The sequence below is a fragment of the Manis pentadactyla genome, chromosome 15 (assembly GCF_030020395.1).
Source record: "Manis pentadactyla isolate mManPen7 chromosome 15, mManPen7.hap1, whole genome shotgun sequence".
In the NCBI taxonomy this organism is placed as follows: domain Eukaryota; kingdom Metazoa; phylum Chordata; class Mammalia; order Pholidota; family Manidae; genus Manis; species Manis pentadactyla.
Genome location: NC_080033.1, coordinates 21,438,044 through 21,461,678, shown reverse-complemented (window position 1 = coordinate 21,461,678; position 23,635 = coordinate 21,438,044). Strand labels below are relative to the sequence as shown.

General features: G+C 48.8%; 1 protein-coding gene across 4 annotated transcripts; it reads right to left on the bottom strand.

The window, feature by feature from the left end:
- Window positions 1-643: 643 nt before the first annotated feature.
- WTIP (WT1 interacting protein) lies at window positions 644-22,756 on the bottom strand. Of its 4 annotated transcripts, none has more exons than XM_036908748.2 (8): window positions 21,929-22,756; window positions 15,011-15,112; window positions 5,796-5,863; window positions 5,578-5,640; window positions 5,283-5,502; window positions 4,411-4,462; window positions 3,722-3,790; window positions 644-1,841 (listed from the first exon to the last, which is right to left on the bottom strand). In XM_036908748.2, the coding sequence occupies exons 1-8, from the start codon at window positions 22,602-22,604 to the stop codon at window positions 1,823-1,825; spliced, it is 1,269 nt and encodes a 422-aa protein (XP_036764643.2). In that variant the 5' UTR covers window positions 22,605-22,756; the 3' UTR covers window positions 644-1,822. The 4 variants fall into 4 exon arrangements, with proteins under 4 accessions (XP_036764643.2, XP_036764642.2, XP_036764647.2 ...); XM_036908747.2 differs by having other exon boundaries at window positions 5,283-5,413; XM_036908752.2 differs by lacking the exon at window positions 644-1,841 and adding an exon at window positions 2,510-2,756 and having other exon boundaries at window positions 5,283-5,413.
- Between the last annotated feature and the right edge of the window lie 879 nt (window positions 22,757-23,635).

The window sequence follows — 23,635 nt, the reverse complement described above, 5'->3', positions numbered from 1 at the left end:
CTCACCTGCCTCGCTGGGATCACCTCCTCCAAGTACGTACACACACACACACACACACACACACACACACACACACACACACACACACACTTTCCCTACTTGATTGGCGATCACCAAGCTCTCCATGAACTTGCTTCCTCGGCCACCAGAGGGCCTCCCAGCTCCAGGCTTCGGTCCAGCTGCGCCCCTCTGGCTGCCACTTCCCCTCCTAGGAATCCCAACGGGCACTTCCAGGCTACATTCTGGCTTCCAACCTCCTGGCTACCCCGGGTGAATGATCCCGCAGGCAGAAGACTTCATGTCTAATAGTGGGGGAAAAGCGGGCAACGGCAGCGGACAAGAGGCAGAGGTTCAGGGTCTGGCGCGAACAAATGGACCTAAGTCAAAACGTTCTGTGAAAACCACCGCACCGCGATGGTTTATCTTGATTAGGCGTCTCTTGCCACACGGGCCACCCACTAGTGCAAATCCAACACGAGCCATCGGTGAGAAGTCTAAGATTCCCAATGCTGATGTGTCTTTCAGAGAAAAAAGGTAACCCACATTTCCCCAAACCACATCTCATATTGGTCACCGCTCTTGAGACACTTGACACAAACAAAACCCCACGCTATTATTCTAAAGTCTGAGACGCAGACACATATTTTGAGATTTTACAGGAATTTATACAAAAATAATTAAAAACTACAATGTTTTTACTACCTGAAAATCAGCCATATGATACACAAATTGGACATTTGCGAGTTTCTTGTAGTTTCCCTAAGAAATAACAACCTTGGGCCATGTTTTTAGGAGAAAATTATATTCTTTTAAAGAAAATGAAAACATTCTCAAAGGAAGAACTTAATTTAAGTCAAGTCATAGGCTTTTGTCGTGGGGCCTGATACACGGCGCTTTCCTGCCACAGGTGGTCTGCCCGTCGCGTGGCCAGGGCGCCCCCTCGCGGTGTCTCCCGACCCAGACCCGCGGCTGGAATTCGCGAGGGAAGGTTCCTTCCCCGGGGCTGAGGGATGCGGGAGGCAGTCCCAGAAGCCAGGAATGAAGAGACCGGCGGGATTGTGGCCAAATATTACAGTGACCACAATGGCCAAGGGCAGAGCCCCCGTGGGGTCCCCACTCCCCAGGAGTGGCATTCCTCGCCCCCTCCTGCGACCCCTCGCAAACAAGGCACCCTTCCCGCCCGCCAGCGGGCCGGGCGCTTAGGAGACGCGCGCGCGCGCCCTCCGCCCACACCCTGCCCCGCGGCGCGGGCTTGGAGGGGGTTCCAGGCCCCCTCTGAACAGGGAGGCTGGCTGCCCCCGAGGCCAGTCGGAGGGCGGCGTGCCGCGCGCCCCGCACGTGAGTGGCCGTCCTCAGCCCCGTGACCCACGGCGGGCCTGGCGGCCCTCCCCCGAGGCCGGGGACGCAGGGGTCCCAGAACACAAGGCCGGGATGGCGGGGCGTGGGGGGCGGCAGAGCCCGGAAGGAAGGAAGCGGCCTGAGGAGGCACAGACGGTGAATAAATAGAAGCAGCTTCGCCGCGGGGCCGGCCCCTCGGACAGCAGCTCGGTGGCCAGTGGTGGTGGGATGGGGTGGCAGCCGCGCCCACCCTGGCACAATGCTCCGACACTGACCCGGGTCACCCACAGCGCCCTCTCTCTCTCTCCCTTGCACACGCGCGTGCACACACACGGCCCCGGGGTCAGGCTCCCAACCCCTGCTCAGAGCTCGGTGACGTGCACTGCAGGTGAGGGAAGTGGGCCTGGCCGCAGGCGCCGCAGGTGGCAGCGACGGCACAGCAGGTGGCCCTCCAGGGGGTAGCAGCGGCGTCCATCCTCTCCGCTCAGCTGCAGCCCGCAGTCCTAGGGAAGAACACAGCCCCAACCCGAGAGTAAGCGCGGGGGCGCATATTAGGACACGCCCGTGGGGCAGACCCATAGGGCTCTGTACAACTTCCAGAGCACTTTGGCTTGTACACTTGGGGCAGGCGGGGATCAGGGGTCCTGGGCTGGACACAGCGAATCGGAGGTGCCTCTTAGCCATCGAAAGGAGATGGCGAGGAGGACGCCTGGTGGACACAAGCCTCGAGTCTGGGAGAGGGTTGGGTAGTAACTGAGGGCATCAGCATAAAAATGTGATGGCTTTTAACAACAAAACCATAGATTACATCTCCAACCAAATGCAGAGAACTAGAAAAAAGGAGAGGACAAACAGCTGAGCCTGGGGCTCCAACATTAAGAGGCAGAAAGAGAGGGACCTGAGGCAAGGAGATCGGAAGGGCAACACAGGGGGAAAGCCGAAAATGGGTGGTCCTAAGGGCACAGCGAAGAGAGTCAAGGAGGGAGAGGTCAGCGCGTCGCAAGCTGCTGAGAGGTTAGAACGCGACAGCTTGCTGAGAGGTGTCTCCCAGATTCCACCACATGGGGGTCGCTGGTGACCTTAGTAAGGCGGGAGGGATCACATGCCTGACCTCAGTGGCCTTGCAGAGATAACAGAATAGAACAATTGGAGACATCAAGTAAACAAGGAGTTTTGCTTTAGTCCCTTGTCTCACCATTTTACCTTTGTGGGACACTTTATAGACTAATTTTCTCTAACAAGTTAGGGGATTCAGATTTGATCTCTGTAAGTAACTGACAGGAAGTATGAAGGGGTGGCATGGAGGTTGTACTGCCAGAGATGGTGCAGCACGAGACAAGATCAGCTGGACAGCTTCTGCCCTCCTGTGCCCCCCACCCCAAGGTCATGCCATCATGCATCAGGTGCAGAACTCCTACCTGGAAGAGAGGAGAGACCGCTATATGCCAGTGCCTCCTGAACCCCTACACCTGTGGCCAGTGACTTTTGAACTCCAGCACATCTAGCTGTCACCTGGACATCTCCACTCAGGCATCTCCAGTGACCAAAAATGAGAGCCCCTTATCCCGCCTGCCGCTCGCCCTCACTCTCTTCTGGGGTCCTAACGGACACCTTCCAAACCCCGAACTCCCATGTCCAGTCACTGACCAAATCCAGACCCTTTTACTGCCTACGTATCACTTAACTCACTCACTTCCCAGGGCCCAGGACCTCAACCTTGACTCCACCAGCCTCCTCAGGAAACCCCAGTCCCCACTCCCTCTTCCCGCATTCACTCTCTGCCCTTTCTGAAACCCACATGCCATTGTGTCATCCCTTTTCCATCATTCTCCATTGCCCTCAGGATGTCTGCACTCAGCTTATGTGGCCTTCTGTCCCCAGTTTCTGCCAACTTCAGTGACAAAACACAATACATTCACCTCGCACCTAAGTACATCCTGCTTCCATTTCTCAGAAATACCCTTCTTGCTGCCTCCTTGGCTAACTCTTTCATCTTTCAAATCTTAGCTTGGGTGTCACCTCCTCCAGAAAGCCTTCCCCGATTTTCCAATACCTCCTCTATCTGACAGCTCCCCTTGATAGCAACAGTGACCCTGAATCCATACTGCCTGAGTACTTGTCTCTCTCATGGCAACAGGAACTGTCTTTATTCTCTGAGCAGTGCCAGCACTTCTACATCCTCAGTAGATATTTGATTGAATGAGAAACAGTACCCGAGAGAGAACATATCCTGGGGAGAAAGAAAAGGACTCACTGGGGGAGGATGGGTAGAATGGGGCAGAACCATAAAGGGGGAGATAGGCCTACAGGACTCGTGGAGAGGAGGAGACCCAGGTGGAGGGGGACTGCCAGCTGCCAACCTTCCCAGAGGGCCCAGGCTCACCTCACAGTGATAGCATTCCACGTGGTAGTCTCTGTCCATGGACACCACACGGATGGTTGTCTCACAGCCCTGGAGGAAGAGATGGGGTTCATGCACAATAAGCAAGCCGGGCTTTGAGGTGAACAGTGGTGGGGGGGAACACACACCTACACCGCGTGCTCCTGGCAGGGCAGACATGCCTCCGTGCCCGTGGGAGCACTGCCACCAGTGCTCCCGCGGTGCTGGGACAGGCGCTGGCAGGTGCGCATGAGCCTCAGGTATGCTCCCATGGCGGCGGCAGCGCCGGCCCTGCTTCCTCAGGCACATCAGCTTGGGGTAGAACCAGCATGTGGAGAAGACCCAACGCCTAAGAATCGCACTACCCGAGGACGTCTCCCGCGGACCGCGTCCTCTTGGCCGCTCCCCCGCCCCGCCCCCTCAGCCTGCAGAGCTAACAGGCCCAGGGAGCAGTCCTTATGCTGATGGGCAGTGGTGCTGAGGGTGGCGGTGGGGCAGCCAAGCAGCAGGGGCCATTGTTTCCCTCTCTCATTCAGGGACATCTGCACCCTTCGTGCATGGGCACCACATGCCCCTCAGCCCTGAGGAGTACGAGGCAGGAGAGGCTTCTCATCCCTCCCATGGGGGCCCGAGGCCTGCAGCAACCTGGCTAAGGCCAGGCATCTGGTCATCTCTAGGCATGTGGTTCCTACCTGTGCAGGGAGGATGGGACGGGCACAGGAGGCACATTTTGGTGCAAAAACCCTGGAGGAATGAAGGAAATGAGAAATGACCAGCTGAGTGATGAGAGGCCAAGTACACAGAGCAGACCCACCCACAGTGGTCCCAAGATGTGGCCCAAGCATGAGGCCGCCTTCCTTGTGTAGATTTTGGGGTGGAAGCCGCCTCTGCCATGCCTTCTTGGCACTGGCCTTTTATCTGGCTCCCCAAGTCCCCTACAACCCATCACCTCCCCCAGGATGGCTTCAGGTTCTGCCCTGCCCTCTTCTGCATGCTTCCTGCAAGTTCCCTGACCTGTAGTATCCACATTTGGGCCACCTCTAGCTGAGATCCCTGTGAAACCTGGCTCCATGTTGGGCACCAGGGATCTTTGCCAGGTGCCACCCCCATGAAAGGCAGCCACACAGGACCACAGCTTCAAGGGCTCTGCCTGGAGCCACAGCAAGGGAGACTGGACTGGCTGCTCAATGGGTACTGGACAGGCAGGAAAAACACTCCGCAGAACCCCCTAGCCCCCATCCTAGGCAGAAGAGGCCTGCCCTGTCCTTTGGAGCAGAGGGATAGGTGGTGGGTGGGGCAGCCAGAGAGGCCTCAGCACTAGGAGTAAGGGAGCTGTCAAGTAAAGGCAGAGAGAGGAAAGAGATGGCTGGCTAGTGGCCGAACCACTCAAGGAACAGGGCCCAAGGCAGAGATCTGAGTTTTGCCCCAGCCGCTGAGCAAACAAGGTGAAACTGGCAGCAAACAGGCCAGGAATGGAGAACGCAGGTAGGCAGGCCACAAAACGCGTCCAGGGCAAGCAGAAGTAACAGGGAGTCACAATGGTGCCACAGCGCTGGCTACTCACGTGTGGTAGTCTCTGACACAGTAGATATTGTTCTCCACGTCCACCGTGAAGGGCACCCCATCCAGGCACTCGTTGCACACGGAGCACCGGAAGCAGCCTGGGTGGTAGGACTTGCCAAGGGCCTGCAGGATCTGGGGGTGGGAGGCACTGAACGGTGAGTGCAGGCGGAAGGCTCAGCACAGCCCCTGGAAGAGGCTTTGGCTCTGAAGCCCCAGCAGGTCTGCAACAGGCAAAGGGTGGGGTCCTAAGTCTGCCCACACCGGAGGGACTCCAGGAGGCTGGGGGAGATTCTCACCATCTCCATGATGAGGTGTCCACACACGCTACACTTGTCAGCCGTTTGCTGGAACCCGGAGTACTGAGAAGGGACACAGAGTCCAGGATGTTATGTGACAAGGGGCACTTGCTGCCCGGCCAGCGCCTGCCTCCTGGCCTCAGGACCCCCCGTGATCAGGAGGCCCCAGCCCCCTGCTCTGCGTCCCTGGCGCCAGGCAGGGCACAGCTCTGACTCACCAGGAAGTCCTCCTGGCAGTACACCTTCTCGCCCACATTGTAGAACGCCTTCCCGCGGAGTCGTCTCCCTGCAACAACAAGGGTCGAGAAAGGGTCCCTGGGTCTCTGGACACCAGGGATGGGGAATCCGCTTCCTTTCTCAGCACCCACTTCCAAGAGATGTGAAGTGGATTAAGCATGAATTTTTAAATTACCCTTTAATGTTGTTAATATTATACTAATATTTTTTTAAATTAAGCAAAACATGCCATCAACAGAACTATTCTAAGAGGCTATCACAGCAAATACATGAAGAACTGCTTTTCAAATGCAAATTAATGTTCTGATTTTTTTTTTAATGCATTTGTTTCAACTGAACTCTGAGCAGACTTTTCTGAATGAATTTTCTTCATCCGTGAACATCAGAAATACAACTTTGACCGCTGAAGGAGCCCCGGCAAAACAGATGTCCTTGTCAGAGCCACAGCCCCAGCAGCCCTGGCAGCACCCGTTTGAGGCATTCCCGCTGGAGTCGGGGGAAAGATGATGCCTGACTAGGAACAACAGGGAGCCTCCTGAACTGATGAACGACATCTATGAAAAACCCTCAGCCGACATCAGACTTAGTGGTGAAATAGTCAGTGCTTTTCCCCTTTGGATTTGACCATTAGAGGTCCTGGGCAATGTGGTAAGACAGGTGAGGGGGAAAAAAAAAGATTGGAAAGAAATTAATCAAGTTAATCTTTTAATCAAGATACATGATTGTGTTATGTAGAAAATCATAAGAAATCTCCAAAAACTGCAAAAACTAAAAATAAGTTTAGCAAGGTTGTGGGAGAGGTGGTCAGCAGATGAAAACCAAATACAATTTTATTTTCTAACAAGAAATGATTGGAAAATGAAGTTAAAAAATATAAAGCTGCATTTATAATAGCATCCCCCCAAATCCATAGAATACTAAAGGATGAACTCACTGAAAGACAGATCTCCCTTTATACTGCAAAGCCAAACTCTGCTGAGAGAAATATTTAAAGACCTACATAAATAGAGAGAGAGAGAGATTGTTGCTGGGAGACAGTTCTCCACTGGGCCTCTCACATTTCTGCACATCTTACAATTAGAGGCTGGCAGCTTTCATTCTGGACTATCTTCCCAAGGATGCTGGTGGAGCACATGCTTAGAGGAGTCAGCATCTCCGTGTGAAGCAGAGGGCAGGTTTATTTGCTGTTCAGTATAATAATGTGTTCCTCTAAGACAAGGGTCAGATACCTTTGCTGGCAGCCCATTACAAAATACTGGGGTTCCCTAAGCTCATAGTTTGTTGGCTCTGACATACACACAATGCGTGTACAGCAGGCCCCTGGGCCACCCCACTTCACCCCTGTGCGACTCGAGAGGGCTTGCAGAGCCCGTGGGAACGTGACGTGCACGCTGCTTGCAGTGCTGCTTGTGTCTGCCCCAGGAGGCTCCCGTCTTCAGTCAGCATCCATGAAATGGTGGGAGGTTAACTTGTCAGCTTGCAACCAAGGGAAAAAAAATCTCAGACCTTTCCCAGTTCTTGACAATCATCTTCATGGCTTCAAATGTTCTGACAGCATTTCTCCCTAAACTGATGTACACATTCAATGGCACTTGATCAAGATCCCCACGATCTTATTTTTATGTGAAAACTGTTGTGCCTATAATATGCAATCACAATATAGCTGGACACGGGGATGGTAGTGCAGAATGGAGAACGTAGTTAATGGTTCTGTAACATCTTACTACTTGACAGATAGTAACCACACTAGAAAAGGTAAGGATTTACTGGTAGCTATTGAACCACTGTTTTGTATATTTGCAACCAACATAAGATTGTATTATCAATGATACTATAATTGAATAAATAAATGGTATAGTACTATAAAAAAAACTGTTGTGCCAATTCTAAAATGTATATACAAATACAAATAAACTAGAACAGTCAAAATAATCTTGAAAAAGATCAACAAAGCTGGAAGCCTTGCAATACCTATTTTCAGGTTTAAAGTAATAAAAACAGTGTAAAACTGGGGTAAGGAGAAACAAAAAGATCAGTAGAATATGAGAGTCTCCAAAAATAGACCGAGAAATATTTAGACAAACACACAAGTGGGAAAGCAAACTAGATATCCACGTAGAAAAAAAAAGAAACTCAATTCCTAACTTCATACCACACACAAAAATAAATGTGATATGAGTATATTGATCAAAACATAATGAGAAACCCACAGCTTCTAGAAGACATAGGAGACTATCTTCATGACTTAAAGGGGGAAAAAATATTTAAGTCACAAAAACCATAACCATAAAACAAAAAAAAAATTGGCAATTGGACTTCATCAAAATTTAAAATTCATCTTAAAAAAGATACCATTTAAAACATATTTAAAAATCACACTAGGAGAGCCAGAGACGGGTAAGATTCCTCAAGGGAGGAACAACCTAAGACAGGCACAGTCGCAGGGGGGTCATCAGGTGAGAAATTGGGGATCAACAGAGGTGAGGCTTAGAACCTCACCCCCCCTGTTTTGAGAGAAATCTTCTGCATCCGTGGATGTTTTGTTGCCCTTGTCTAGCTTGGATTAACACTTAGTCTACAGGCACACACCTGATCATCTACATTTGCTCTCTTACAACACTAAACTATGTTTTCTACCTTTATCTGGCATCTACCTACCACTTCAGCATTTTATTTAAAAAATAATAATAATAATAATAATACGGGAGAAATGTGGGATTCACATATAAATCAAGTATAAAAATCAAACGAATATTCATATTTGACCTGATTGTTTATAGTTCATAATGCGTGACCAAAACCGAAAGTTTCTGTGATGACTGCCCTTGCACTGTTCACCATGTAAGAACTTACTCACTATGTAAGAATTTGTTCATCATGTAAGAACTTGTTTGTTATGCTTCAGAAGATTGGAGACTGTTGAGAACTAGGCTTGGGGTTGATTAATGATTGTGCATTGAGTCCCCTATACAGAATTTTATTGTTGTTAACAACCATTTGATCAATAAATGAGAGATGCCCTCTCAAAAAAAAAATTACACTGGGGGAAAATATTCACTAAGCACACATATAAAAAGAATTTATACTCAGAATACATATGTTCACACATATACTCCTACAACTAAATAATAAAAAGACAACACCCAATTCAAAAACTGGGCAAAACACCTGAACAGGTTTAGCAAAAGAAGATTTAAGTGGCCGAGAAGCCAACAAAAAGATGCTCAACCTTTAGTACAAATTAAAACCACAATGAGATACTACTTCACACCCATTAGAATGACTAAACTTCTAAGTTTAGATTTAAACTTAAAGAGACTAAATAGCAATTGTTGGCAAATATGTAGAATAACCCAACTCTCTGAGATTTTGAGTGGGAGTATGAAATGGTACAGCCCCTTTGGAAAACCGTTTGGCAGTCTCATGAAGTTAAACATACACTTAGCCTATGACCTAGAAATTCCACTCCCTGGAATTTACCCAAGAGAAATGAAAACATTCGCTCACAAATGACCTGTACGAGAATGTTCACAGCGCAATCTAATATCCATCAACAGTTCAACAGATCAACATACTGTGGTATAGTCATACAATAGACTCCCACTCAACAAGAAAAAAGACTGAGCTACTGATACATACAACAACATGGACTAAAAATCATGCTCAGAAAAAACACCCACAAAATAGTACATCTTATAGGACTTCATTTATATGAAGTTCTAGAACAGACAAAACTAATCTATGGGGTAGAAAGTAGAACATTGTTTGGGCAGATGTGACGGGAAACATGGGATCAACTGTAAAAGGGCAAGATGGAAGTTTCTGGAGTGTTTAAATTTTTCTGTACCTTTGTTAAGGGTATGAATTAAATAAATAAATACACTTATCCAAAATCTTTGAACTATATATTTAAGATCTGTTTGCTCTAGTATCTGTAAATGGAACTCAATTTAAAACAGAAACAAAAATAAACCTGAAACATCTTGTACCAGAGTAAAGAGTGCTCAAAGAATGATGGGGACACATCAAAAGGACACAGAAGCCAACTTGAAGGGAATTCTCTGGCCAAATCTGAGACAATTTATGCATCAAAAAGACAATCTGTGTATCAATTTGAGTCTGTATTGCAATATGCTGCATGAATAAAAGTCCATGAATATGTAACAATACACACAAAAGAAAAAAATATATTGCCCCCCATTCAAGTTTAGAACTTTCCTGCTTAAAATGTTTTGAAACATTCCCTAGGGAGATGCACCTTCAACACAGACCTCAACAAATTCCCACAAACAGACTCCCATTATCAGAAATTACAAAACACAGAAGGAAACAAGGTATGATTATGATTGAGGAGAAGCAAAAAGCATCAGAAGCAGAACTTCAAAAATTATCAGATACTGGAATTATTAGATACCGAATAGAGAATGGGTATGCTAATAAGCTTACAAAATAAAGAGATGTCCAAAACATGAGACTACAAAGATTTCTTAGGACATTAAAAGCAGTAACAGTAGGCAAACAGAAGAAGATAAATTGTACTTAATTATTAAGAATCTCTTTTCATCAGAAGACATCATTAAATAATGAAGCAAGAAAAGGTTAGGAAAGGAATTTACAACACATATGTCCAACAAAGAACTTTTATCCAAGATGCATAAAGAACTACAAATCAATAAGAAAAAGTCAAACAATCCAATTTAAAAATGGGCAAAGACTTCAACAGGCATTTTATAAACAATGGTATTCAAATGGTCAACAAACAAACAAACAAAAAGGTGAATGAGTCACCACTACTCACCAGGGAAATTAAAATTAAAATAACATTAAGATACCACTCCACCACCAGCCCAATGGCTAAAAAACTGACAATGCAGGGTTGGCAGGCAGGAGGTAAAACTGGCACTCTCATATCTTGCCAATGGGACTGTAAATTGGTTTGGCTACCCTGGTAAACTGTTTCACAGCATAAATTAAAGCTACACAAATGTCCCACCATGATTCAGCAACTCAACTGCTAAAGAGATAAGTATAAATGTCCATCAACAGACAGGTACACAAATATTCATAACTGTTTTACTTAGAATCACCTAATTATGGAAACAGTGCAAAAGTCCACACAGAGATGACAGGTAAGGGGCATAAGGGAATCTTCTGGGGTGATGGGAATATTCTACACCTTGGTCTGGGTGGTGTTTACATGGGCATGTAGATATGTAAAAATGTATCAAGATGTAATACTTAATAATAGCATGGTTTACACTCTTTATGTATTTTAAATATTGACAAAAAGCAAGAGGCTATCAAAAATGCTGAGGCAGATTTTAAAAAAGAACTTCTAGAAAAAAATCCAATCATTGAAATTAAAACCTCAATGAAACAGAGTTCAGTAGGAGATTAAACTAGCTGCAGAAAAAAAATCAGTGATCTGGCTTCCAGCTTCTGGAAGATAGATCTGAAGAAATTAGAATGCAGCAAAGGAAGACAGAGAAGCAGATAATATGGAGAGGTTAAGAGACCAACAGAATAAATAGAATGAGAAAGCCTGATATTTCTAACATGAATTCTAGAGGTGAACAACAGAATAATAGGAAAGAAGCAAATTTTTAAAATAAAATAGCTGCCATTTTCCCCAAATCTGAAATCTTCAGATTCAGGAGTCAAATTGAATCGCAAGCAGGACAAATTAAAAAAGAAAACCCACATCAGAGACAAATGATAATAGAACACTTTAAATTAACTGTACTTTTTTTTCTAATATTGATAGGTCCAAGTATTTTGAATATTCTAGAAATTAACCTTAGAAACTATGTGTGTAGCCATATATGGTTTGTTTTATCATGTGCTTTAATGAATAGTTTGGAGTATAGCCAAATCTGTAAATCTCTTCTTTTATGTTTGACACTTTCTGTGTAGGAAAAAAAAACCCTTTCTCAACATTGGTAAAGATATGCTTCTGTATTTACTCCTAAAATTGTCATTTTTCTTTACATGTTTAAGTCTTTGATCCACCTAGATTTGATTTCATTTTTTTTATATGAATAACCAATTTTTCCAGAACCATCTGCAATGCCATCTCTATCACCTAACAGGTCCTCACATAGACCTGGGTCTGTTTCTGGACTCTCCATTCTGTTCCATTGGTCTATCTGCCTACTCTTGTACCAATATCACATGAAATTAATTAATGTAACTACTTAATTTAAATAATTAAATATCTGATTGATTAAATAATTGAATTTATTTTATTATTTGAATACTAAATTTAAATAATCTAGTATTTGTTTGATAGTGGAAGTTTCCCCAACTTGCTCTTTTTCAAGATCATTTTGACTGTTCTTAGCCTTCTGCTCTTCCATTTAAAGTTTAGAATTGGCCTGGCAAGTTCATGAAAACCTGCTTAATTGGAATTGTAATGCATTATAGATTAATTTGGAAAAACCTGACATCTCTGCACTATTGAATGTACCCATATATGAATATGGTATATTTATTTTTCTTGTCTTACTTCAATGACTACTTTCATTCAGTACAATGCTGAATTGAAGACCTGATTGCAGGCATCATTGTCTTTTCCTCCTTTAAAGTTTATTTTTTCTCATAATTCACCAATGAGTATGATGTTTGCACAGATTTTTAGTAAAAAACTTTCATCAGGTCTAGAAAGTTCCCTTTTATTCCTAGTTTGCTAAAAATCTTCATCATGAATGAATGTTGAATTTTGACTGCTGTTCTACAGCTATTGAGATGATTATGTAGTTTTTCTTCTTTGATCTGTTATTGGGTAAATTGCACCAATGAATTTTCTAATGTGAATCCACCCTAGTGTTCTTCAGATAAACTAAACTTGGTCATAATGTATTATCTTGATTATACATTGCTGAATTCAGTCCCAGAGGAAAAAAAGAGGGGAATTAAATAAAATAGTACAAGAAAAATTCCCAGAACTGAGGGGCAAGTCTCCAATCTAACAGAGCTCTGTGTATGCCCAGCACAACCAATGGAAAGCAAACAGCCTACACCAAACCTAAAACATCCTAAGCCAGGCTGTTGCATTGCCCAACTTCAGGAGCACCATTTATACAGATACAACATTGTGGAGCATGCAGCCATCTCCAAAGGCCACTAGAGCTCGGGTTTGTGCAACATGACAGTCCTTTTCATGAGAGCTCCCAAGAGGAAAAACAGTCATACCCACACACAAATGAGAATCAGAAGGGCACCAGAATTTAGTGGCAACAGTGGTTGCTGGAGGATAAACTATGACTTCAAAATGCTGAGTGATAATTATTTCCAATTTGGAAATGTATTCCTAAACTATAAATTAGTGTGAGTGTAGAATAAAGGCATTTTACACATACCAGAATTCAGAAAATTTACCTCACATGCCTTTAGAGAACTGTAAAAAAATGTTGGAGACATTTCTGTTTGCTTCACAGCATCGATTCCTTCCTTGTTCTCCAAAGTGTATTCAGTATCCAACTCTTACTCAGACAGCCTGATGTGTTGAAGGGACACCTGAATTATCCATGGGTGGGCTTGCTTAGTATAAAAATAATTCCTCTTGCCTTACTACAATATTGGTTCACAGAACTCAGGCAAATCAGTCAATTACATCATAGCACTCCCCCCAGCTGCTGGGATTGGTTCAGGAACAATGTGAGATGATCTGGCCAAGGACATACATGGAGATATCTGCAGGTGTTTTCTGGAAAAGAAGTTTCCCAAATATGACCAGAAGAGATGCTCCCTCTTCCTCCAGACCAGTGGTATGCCAATGGAAGTCTCAAGTTGCCTCAGACATTTTACCACCATAGGAGAAGTTATCCTAAGGATAAAGCCAAACCCAGGGAAACCAAGCTATTGATAGGGTCTGAGCTACTAGATCAATCCCAGCCTGAAGCCAGCCCTAACTGTGGGTTCCCAGTTCACTAAACCAAAAGATATTCTTAGAGTTTAAGCCTCCTCAGTGGCCTGTTATCTGCAGCTGAAAGCTTCAGGAAATAGTGGATTCAATCCAGGGAGTATACATGGGAAGGCACAGAATAAGCACTTCACAGGGGTCTAGAGAGCGACTGGCTCAGACAGACAAAAGGCCAGGGGCTCCCAGCTGGAGCTCAACAGAATGCCTGATATAATACAGCACTTGGTGGGGGGAAAAGCCAAAGATACGATAAAGCACCACAAATACAGGGGAAAAAGGTTAAAAAAGAAAAGCCTCCAGGAAAAAAGGAGATGTAATCACAGTATAATTCTTGGCTCTGCAGGGAATAATATTTATATAGTCATAGTGATGTGAACCTGGTTATCTGACTGAACCACAACTTATGATATGACTACAGTGACAAGCTGGCAGGAGAGACAGGAGGACAAGGCCTAAGACGCAAATCCTCAGCTATCACAGCAAAAATAAGTAAATCTTGTCTAAACTGATACATCAAGAAACAGTAGTGTATGCTTGTTGGAGACGGAGGTGTCCGGTAGGAGAAATGGCTGCAATGCACTAGATGGCTGCCCCTGGGGAATGGGGCTAGGAATGGAAAGATAAGTGGGGGGTTTTTCTTTGTTTGTTTGTTTGTTTTTTGCTATTACAAAACAAGCTTCTCAGAACTATTTGACTTAATAGTGTGTATATATTATACTTTATAAAATAAAATATTAAAATGATTAGTGTAAATAAAAAGATGTCTGCTTAGGAGCAAAGCCTGAAAGCAGACAAGGAAGTCAAGAGTGCAGATTTATTAGGTTGGTTCAATTATAATTACTTTGTTCTTCTTATAACTTTGTCTAGGTTAAATTGCAACATTTATAGTTTATGTTGTGTGTAAAGTGGACAGAAAATAAATTACAGGGAAAAGAGATATTAGCCCCAAGTCCAAGGAGACAGAAGCTCATTACTGCCTGCACGTGTCTGAGGCAGAGAGCTGGGAAACCTGAGTACCCTGCATGGGACAAGAGGCTCCAAAGCCGAGGGCCACAGGGGCAGCCTTTCCCTACAGTCAGCAAAGGCCCCTCCCTGGTGCCATGCCTCCCTCCCCAGGGGCCTGGGCCTCTCAAACAGGCCAGGCCCAGAGAGAAAAGGGTCATAACACAGCCTCCTCCGCTCTCTAGCCTGGGCAGGAGCCGGGTGCTCCATCTGCCTAGGACTTAGGTGCAAGGTGGTCCATGAGGCAAGAGGGACGAGAAAGAGGTTACCTACCACAGGAGTCACAGATGAAGCAATCGGTGTGATACAAGCTTCCCATGGCCTGGCATGCCTGCCTTGCCCCGTAGATGCCAAGCCCGCACTTGATGCAAATGCCTAGGGGAGGAGAGGTGGGAGAGAGCAGCGGTTAGCACCATGGCCTGGTGCCAGACAGACTTGCATCCAGCTACTGTTCTGCTGCCCACCCACTTGACCTTGGGCAGGGAACTTCCCTCGGTCTTCATCACATTGCTGACATGGGGACAGTGAGGGTCCCACTACTTAGCGCTCGTCGCTGCTGTTTGAGGATTCAAGAAGTTCGGCAAAGCACCTGGCACAGAGCCAGAGCTAACAAACACCAATCTCACCACCAAAATCATTATGACATTTATACCCAGAGTCTTTCTGCGCCCCTTTGCCCATGACCTGCTCTTGGACTGAGGGGAAGTCCTTTCTGCTGTCTATGAACCAGAAAGAAGGATGACCACACAGCACAACCAAGACAGTCACTTCCCTCCCAGCCACATTCCCCTCACCTGCACCACAGAGGAATGTAGGCACACTCCTGACCACAGCTTAGACGCCAGAGACTCTGCAGTGCACCAGTCAGGTCCCCATCTCAGGGAGCCCAGAGTCCAGTGCAGGGAAACAGACAACAACAGGTGACTAGCATCTCAGGGGGAAACAAGTGCTATGGGGGAAAATAAGACTGACCAAGAATGTGTGTGAGTGTGTGATTCTTAAATAGGATGGTCAGAGAAGCCCCCAGTGACAAAGTGACATTTGAGCAAAGGTCTAAAGTAAATAAGGAAGGGAAGTTACTATGCAGACAGCTGGGATTACTGGTGGAATCTGGGACCACCCCCAGCAGCACCAGATGGGTGCTCAGAAGTCAGAAGAGGGGTAGAAGGAGAGGGGCACCCAACAATGCCAGGGCAGAGCCCAGTAGCAGCCCTACAGGACTCCCTGGCCAGCCCTCCTGGCAGCCAGACTGCAGGGGGCCAGCCCAGACATCAGAAGCCCCCTTCACAGACTTGCCCAGGGTCTCCCATGCCCCAAAGGGCATGAAGATGGGCTCCACCTGCCCTCTGGACCTTAAACCTTTTGGCTGCTTCAGGACAGGCTGCCCCCACCCTGTCCCTCATACTTTCTACCAGATCTTTCTTCTTAACGTTTAACCATGGTTGAGCCTCTCCATCTTGAAAAAACCCTCCCCACCATCAGCCACCCCACTGCCCCCTCTACCTCAGTCAAGAACGCATGGTCCACACTCAGTCATCTCCTAGCTGTGGAAGATCTACAGACACCCTGTTCTGATCTTGCTAGAGGGGGACCAGCTCCTCCTCTTTGGTTTCCAGGATATGACCCACACCTGGCTTCCTGGTTCTTCTCCATTACCAGCTCTATTGGGTATTCCCCTGCTCCGTGCTGGGCTTCTCATGCCTGAGTCTCCCCACGGGAGGGAGGGCCAGTTCAGGTGCCCTCAAAACCAGGCAAGAATGTAGCAGGAGTTGCGGTGACCCAGGTGAATGGAGGAGAGCGCCATGGCCAGCAGAGGTCGCAGCCATGCCACAGGTGTTGCTGGCTACTGGGTAGGAAAGCAGATCCAGCATGCCTAAAGATTCTAATTTTTCAAGAAAAGCTAGAAATCTAGCTTGGTATTTGAAACCTTTCCATTCTGAAATTTATTACTAACTTAAATATTTTGCAAATACGGAAGTCAAACACACCATGTCTGCAGATTTCCACATGTGGCTTTGCACCATCTCCCCAGGCTTCCACCGGCTCCCAATGGCTCACTCCTGCTAAGGGCTGCTGCCCCAGCCTGACCTCTCTTCTGGGTCCCTGATCCATCTCCCAGATGGCCACCACCACAACACTACAGGTCCAGAACAGGGCTCTGGGCTCCTGCTCAGGAAATGGCACTTTTGGGCAGCCAGGTTTCAGGAGCATCCAGGTCTGCCCTCTTTCACCTTCACTCTGAATCTCGGCTCCTCTGTTCCCTAACCTTGACTTCATTCCTGCTCACTCTCACTGACCTGATGCAATGTCATCAATTCTCATCCCAGTGGCTGTTTCATCGCCCACTCCCAATAATCCATCCCCCAAACTGCAGCCAGATACATCTTTCTAAAGTGAAAAACGTTCCACCCTCACATTTTCACTCCACTCCTTGTCCATCAGCTTTCAAAACCTGACCTTGTCCTTTCCCTAAGTTGAGTACAAGGTGGAAAGAATAAAAGTTGGCTGCCTGTGGGAAGCAGGACAGGAGGATAGGCAAGAGGGGAGGCTAAGATCTTGCACTATTAGCGTTTTGGTTCTGTTTGCTTTTTTAAAAAATGTGTGTTTGCGCACTGCCACAGGTGTAGATGCACTCATCCCACCAGTTTCTGGACTTGCCATGGGAATGATGAAGGAGATATCTAAGCTGGCCTGTGCATACAGTAAAACAACAAATTTGACTGGATCTATACTGTTGGAACTCAACCAAGAATTAGGAGAAGTGCAAATTGTAGCACTCCAAAATCTTACAACCACAGACTATTTACTGTTAAAAGAACATATGGGATGTGAACAGTCCCCAGGAATGGGTTGTGTTAATTTATCTGAATTCTCTCAGACTGTTCAAGTTCAGTTGGACAATATCCACCATATCATAGATAAGTTTTCACAAATGCCTAAGGTGCCTAACTGGTTTTCTTGGTTTCACTGGAGATGGCTGGTAATTACAGGTATGCTTTGGTTATGTAACTATACTCCTATTATGTTAATGTGTGCACACAATTTAATTAGTAGTTTAAAACCTATCCATGCTGAAGTTACTCTACAAGAAGATATGTCAAAGAAATAATCAATCTTCCCAGGTTTTCTTCTGCCTGCTACTTCTATAGCTTTTCTTCTTCCTACCTAATTACAACCTTTAAATAGAACTCGTGCCACATGTCGAATTTACCGAGTATCATAATTCTTCCAAGTGGTAAAGATACCTCAAGACAAATGCTGGGCATAGAAGCCACAGGGCATAAATATGCAAAGAAGTAAAAAGCTAACCTTTTCAAACAATAAGGCTTCTCTCTCACTTACCAACTTCACATTTCCCTGTATGGCCCCGGAAGATGACTGGTTAGCCAGACGGGTAAGATTCCTCAAGGGAGGAACAACCTAAGACAGGCACAGTCGCAGGGGGGCCATCAGGTGAGAAATTGGGGATCAACAGAGGTGAGGCTTAGAACCTCCCCCCTCATGTTCTGAAAGAAATCTTCTGCATACGTGGATGTTTTATTGCCCTTGTCTAGCTTGGATTAACACATAGTCTACAGGCACACACCTGATCATCTACATTTGCTCTCTTACAACACTAAACTCTGTTTCCTACCTTTATCTCATATCTACCTACCACTTCAGCATTTTATTAAAAATAATAATAAAGAGAGAAATGTGGTATCCACATATAAATCAAGTTTAAAAATCAAATGAATATTCAAATTTGAACTGACTGTTTATAGTTCATAATGCATGAACAAAACTGAAAGCTTCTGTGATGACTGCCCTTGTACTGTTCACCATGTAACTTATTCACTGTGTAAGAATTTGTACTCCATGTAAGAACTTGTTCGTTATGCATCAGAAGATTGGAGACTGACGAAAATTAGGCTTGGGGTGGATTAATGATTGTGCATTGAGTATTGACCCCCCTATACAGAAATTTATTGTGGTTAACAACTATTTGATCAATAAATATGAGAGATGCCCTCACAAAATATATATATATATATATATATATATATATATTTAAACACACTTCCAATTGTAAAATAAATAAGTAACCGGGATGTAATGTATAGCATAAGGAATATAGTCAAAATATTGTAACAACTTGGTGTGGTGATAGCTGGTACCTAGAATTATCATGTATATAAATGTTGAATCACTGTGTTGTACACCTGAAACTAATGTAATACTGTGTGTCAACTACCCTTCAATAAAAAAAACAAAAACAAAAACAAAAAATGTGTGTTTGCGTCACTTTAATAAAAATACACTGAAAGGGCATTACGATTAGCATGTATAATGTGGGGGGGGCACGGGGAGGGATGTGCAACACAGGGAAGACAAGTAGTGATTCTATAGCATCTTACTACACTGATGGACAGTGACTGTAACAGGGTTATTGCGGGGGACTTGGTGAAGGGGCGAGCCTAGTAAACATAATGTTCCTCATGTAATTGTAGATTAATGATACCAAAAAAAAACCACACTGAAGAGGGAGGACCAGGAACATGAGGTGCCCCAAAAATTCAGGAAGTAGAACATTTAGAGGAGTCACCTCTACCTGGGGGATGGAGAGCTGAGATCTGGACCACTGAGGCCTGGGGCTGGGAGCTGCCGGGGTCCTGTGTGAGAGCTGGGGAGGCAGATGGCTGAGGGGAGATGGAAGGCGGGTGAGCTAGGACCCCGCCAGCCCTGCACTGAGTTGAGAGGATGAGATCAATGGGCTGAAGAGACGCTGTGGCCACATGGGTTTGGATTTGTTTGGGGGCTGTGTTGTTGTTTTTAATGAAAGGTCCTTGTGCATATTTATAACCAAAGAAAAAGGGCCAGTAGAAAAAGGAAAGTTGAAGATGGAGGAGTTGGGGACTGAAGATGGAAGTCTGGACATGGACTTGCGAGCCTGCAAGTAAGGAACAGGAAGCCAAGGTGACAGACTGCAACTGCCGACCTCAGGCTTCTTGGCGAGTAGAAAGCAAGGGCAGGGGCCAAGGAGAGAGGAAGGTTACTGAAGGAGTAAAAGAGGGAACTGACCCAGGCTTAGGGTGACAGGTGGTGCCCCGAAGACCACCAAGATGGAAGGCCATCCCTCACCACCGGGTGCAGAAGCAGAAGATGGGCTGCAGCCTGGCTCAGAGTCAGGGTTCTGCAGAGCAGCCAGTGAGTAGAGTCCGAGATACTGGCCACAGTCAGAACTGAAGACTTCTGAAGTGAAGCAAAAGCAGGGTGTGGCCCTGGGAGTGGGTGGCTGAAGAGAAGGCTGAGGGGTCACCAAAGTTAAAGAGGTTCCGGAAGCCTGAGGCTGTTGGCTGGCTAATGGCAGCGGAATTTGGTGAGGAGAGACAGGAAAGTTCCAAAGATGTCAATGAATGGCAGAGAGGGGCCAGGGAGTCAGCTGGTGCCTGGGCCAAGTTGAAGAAGAGGTGGCACAGAGAGGAGGAAACACACTCTGAGATGAGGCTTATCAGAAATCACTTGAGCTCATGCTACCTGCACGCTTCCATTTGCAAAATTTTGTATTATTCAGGTTGAATTGTATGAAATTGCCACTCTTATAGCTCCAACAGGTCGAATATCAGCAGTAAGATATTAATTCATTTAAATAGCTGCCTATATTCTTAAAAATCAGGAAATGTTTATCTAGATCTGGTTTCTCTTGGAAAAAAACAAAGATCTATCACTACTCACCTCCCACCTCCACATGACTTCAGGGCGCCAGAGCTGAGTGGCAGCTCCCTTGGGAAGGGATGACCCACTGTCCCCTGTAGTCTCATAGCATCAGTGCCTTCACTTGTAGGTCTGGCCACCTCTGCCTCACACACAGATTCATGAGTAGCTGTGGTGGCCCACAGAATACACCCCTGCCCAGGCCCTACAGCGTGGGGGGCTGGGGAAAGGGGGCTGTCTTCCCGGTACAGAGCATTGAAAGTCGTTCTCTTCAGAAGAGAGCCCCAGCTTCTGCTCCTGGCACCTGCCTAGCACAAGAGGCAACAGCTTCCTAACTTGTCTCCCGCCTCTTGTGACAACAAACAAGCTCTAGCAAACCACACAATCTCACCCTGATGAGCCAGAAATCCTCCAGTGTGCTCCCTCGAAAAGGCAAGCCCACCCTCTGGCCCCAACACTCGGACCACCTGACCCCTCCTGAGCTGCAACCCCTGGAAGCAAAGTGGGACAGCACATCCTTACTTGCCTCCTTTGGCCCACATTCTTCCCTCTGCCTGCAATGCCCCCATTTGATGTCACATACAGCCTCCACCTCTCTCAAGAGCCAGTTCGGGGAGGTCCTGAGCTGCCAGCTGGAATGAACGCATGAAAGGTAGCCTCCCTCCCAAGCATGATAACCACCACCACCCCACCCACCAAGCCAGGTGCCTCAGCCTTCCTGATTATCAGTTAAGGAAGTGAGGGAAGCCCCTCCTCAAGCCACCCCTCAGAACGTCAGTCCTAGGAGTTAACTATCCAGGAGCCTGGGGATCAGGGGGCCAGGAGCAGATTGGGAAACGGAGGTTATCAGAGACTGGTAGGCTTTGCAAATGCTGGGCAGCAGGATCCCCTTTGGGAACATCCAAATACACACACAGCCCAGCCCAGAGCGAAGGCAGCCCAGTGTGATCAGCTGGGTCCCCTTCCTGTCAGGGTGGGCTTTGCCTCTCTCACACCGCACCTCCAGCCACTAGCATTACCAAAGCCTGAGGTCAAGTGGGGTCCGGTGGTACACGGCTCACTTCCCACACTGCTGGGGAGAACACCGGGATGCCGCGGCCCCTACCGCAGCTTCGGCTGACAGGCTCATCACAAAGCATCGAGTCTGGTGAGCAGAGACAAGTGCCAAGGGCTAAGAAATTCTCCGAAAATGGTTTATTCTGCCTGTAACAGGGCTTTCTTCCTAAGTTAAGAACAGTGCGGCAACTCTCTGCCAGAACCCCTTCTTCGGCCGGGAAGCAGAAGCGAAGCCGCTGTTCCGAATAAACCCCAAACCTGGCGGTTCTCACTCACACACCCTCCGCGAGACAAACGTCGTCGGCTTCCCAGCCCCACGGGAGACCCACTTTTCTCCCCCTGGTGCAGGGCCCGCCCCGAGCTCCCTCGGCCGACCCCGACCCGGGACGAGGCTGACGGGAGGCGGGGGGCCGGGCGCGGAGGGCGCGGCGAGCTGCTCACCGAAGTAGTCCCGCGCCGTGCGCACCTCCAGCGCCCGCTCCAGCTCTCGGGTCAGCGCCTCCAGCCGCCGCTCGGCCGCGCTCGGGCTGCCCTCCCGGCCCGGGGGCAGCTGCAGCGAAGGCAGAGGGAAGGGGGCCGGCCCGGCAGGCTCCGGGGAGCGCGCCGGCGCGGGGCAGACGCCGGGCAGGAGCAGGTCGCCATAGGCGCCGGCCGAGCCGCGGGAGCCGAGACTGGACACGCTGGAGCGGGCGCTGCCCACCGACGGCGGCCCGGGGCCGGGACGCGGGTCCGAGCGGCCGGAGCGCGGGCTGCCGTGGCGCTGGTCGTAGCCCAGACTGATGCCGCTGGAACGGGCGCTGCCGCCGCCGCCGCCGCCGCCGTCTGAGCCCGCCAGGCTGGCCCGCGGGCTGCCCGCAGGCTGCGCGCTGAGCTCGGGGGCTGCCGCGCGCCGAGGGCCTCGCTCCCCACGGCTCAGTCCGTCCGCCCCGGCCTCGGGGCCGCCGCCGCCGCCGCCCTTCCCTCTGCGGCCCAGCGCCTGCGCCGCCTCGTCTCCGAGCCCGGGCCGCGGCACCCGCCGACCCCGGCCCAGAGAGTCGCCGTCCGGCTCCAGCTCCCGCAGGGCCAGCCCGGCCAGGAGCAGGGCCGCCTCGTCCGCGGCCGCCCGGGAGCGCTGCATGGCCGGGCCCGCCGGCCCTGGCGCGTCACCTCCGCCTCCGCTTCCCGCCGCCGCTCCGGCCGCGCCGCCGCATCGTCCGCCCGAAGCCCGGAGCCCGCCCCGGGACCCCTGGGCGCGGGGCGGGGCGGGGCCGGCGCCGGGCCGGGGTCGCTCCGCCGGCTACGCGCGGTCCGGGGGCCGTGGCGCTCCGCTCGGTGGCGCGCGCGGCGGAGGAATGTGCGCTCGGAGGCGCCGGGCCGCGCCCCCTCCTCCCCGCGGCCACGCGGGGGGCGGAGGGACTCCTTTGTGGGGGCAGGAATGCGAGGAAGGAGACGGCGCTGCGGCCTCTGGAATGTGGGGGGAGTGGCGGCGGCGGATCCGCGGTGTCCGCGCTTCGCCGGGAGCCTGGAGGGCCGCGGAGGCTGGGCCGGGATTGCGGGCGCGCAGCCTGGAACGGGCCCCGTGGATAGAGCGGCCCGCAGCGGCGCGGCAGACAGAGCCCCGGCTCCGCTGTGCTCCCGGACCGTCGGGCTGCTCCTGGTTTCCCGCGGGTTGCGCTGCAGGCGGCTCGCCAAGTCCCGGCCGCAGATACAGGAGCAGTTGACAAATGCTTCCCACATCCTGCCCCTTCTTACTTCCGAGCACCGCCACAGTTTCAGGCGCTGGGCCGGACGAGTACAGCCTTGGGTGTCTCACGCAGATGCGGCCCCAGGACCTTGCGTGACCCCACGATTTCCAGCCCACTCAGGGGATGTGGCTGAGCTCTGGTTTCACGGGCCCCCACCTGGCTGGTGGAGAAGGCGCCTAGTGCCAGAAGCCAGGGTTGGTTGGGGACTGGTCCTTGTTCCTGGTCACTGTGGGCAGGCAGACCAGTCCGGAAGCAGGCCTCAGGCTAAGCCCGTGGGTGGGTGAGCCTCAGCTGTCACCGCCACAAGCAGTCACCAAGAGATGGGAAGATTCTTTTTTCCAGCATCTGCGTTCAGGGTCTTGGGTGGGACGCCAAGGGGGTGCTCCTGGAAGCCCATGTGTGCCACAGGTCTGGGACGGGGTGG

What these genes read in the sequence shown, in the direction of transcription:
- WTIP (XM_036908752.2), bottom strand. Translation starts at nt 22,604, where the DNA reads ATGCAGCGCTCCCGGGCGGCCGCGGACGAGGCGGCCCTGCTCCTGGCC. An exon ending in CACGGCGCGGGACTACTTCG is followed by an intron (nt 15,113 to 21,928) that starts GTGAGCAGCTCG and finishes CTCCTCCCCTAG; the next exon opens with GCATTTGCATCAAGTGCGGG. An exon ending in TGGAATGCTATCACTGTGAG is followed by an intron (nt 2,757 to 3,721) that starts GTGAGCCTGGGC and finishes CCTCTCTTCCAG; the next exon opens with GTAGGAGTTCTGCACCTGAT.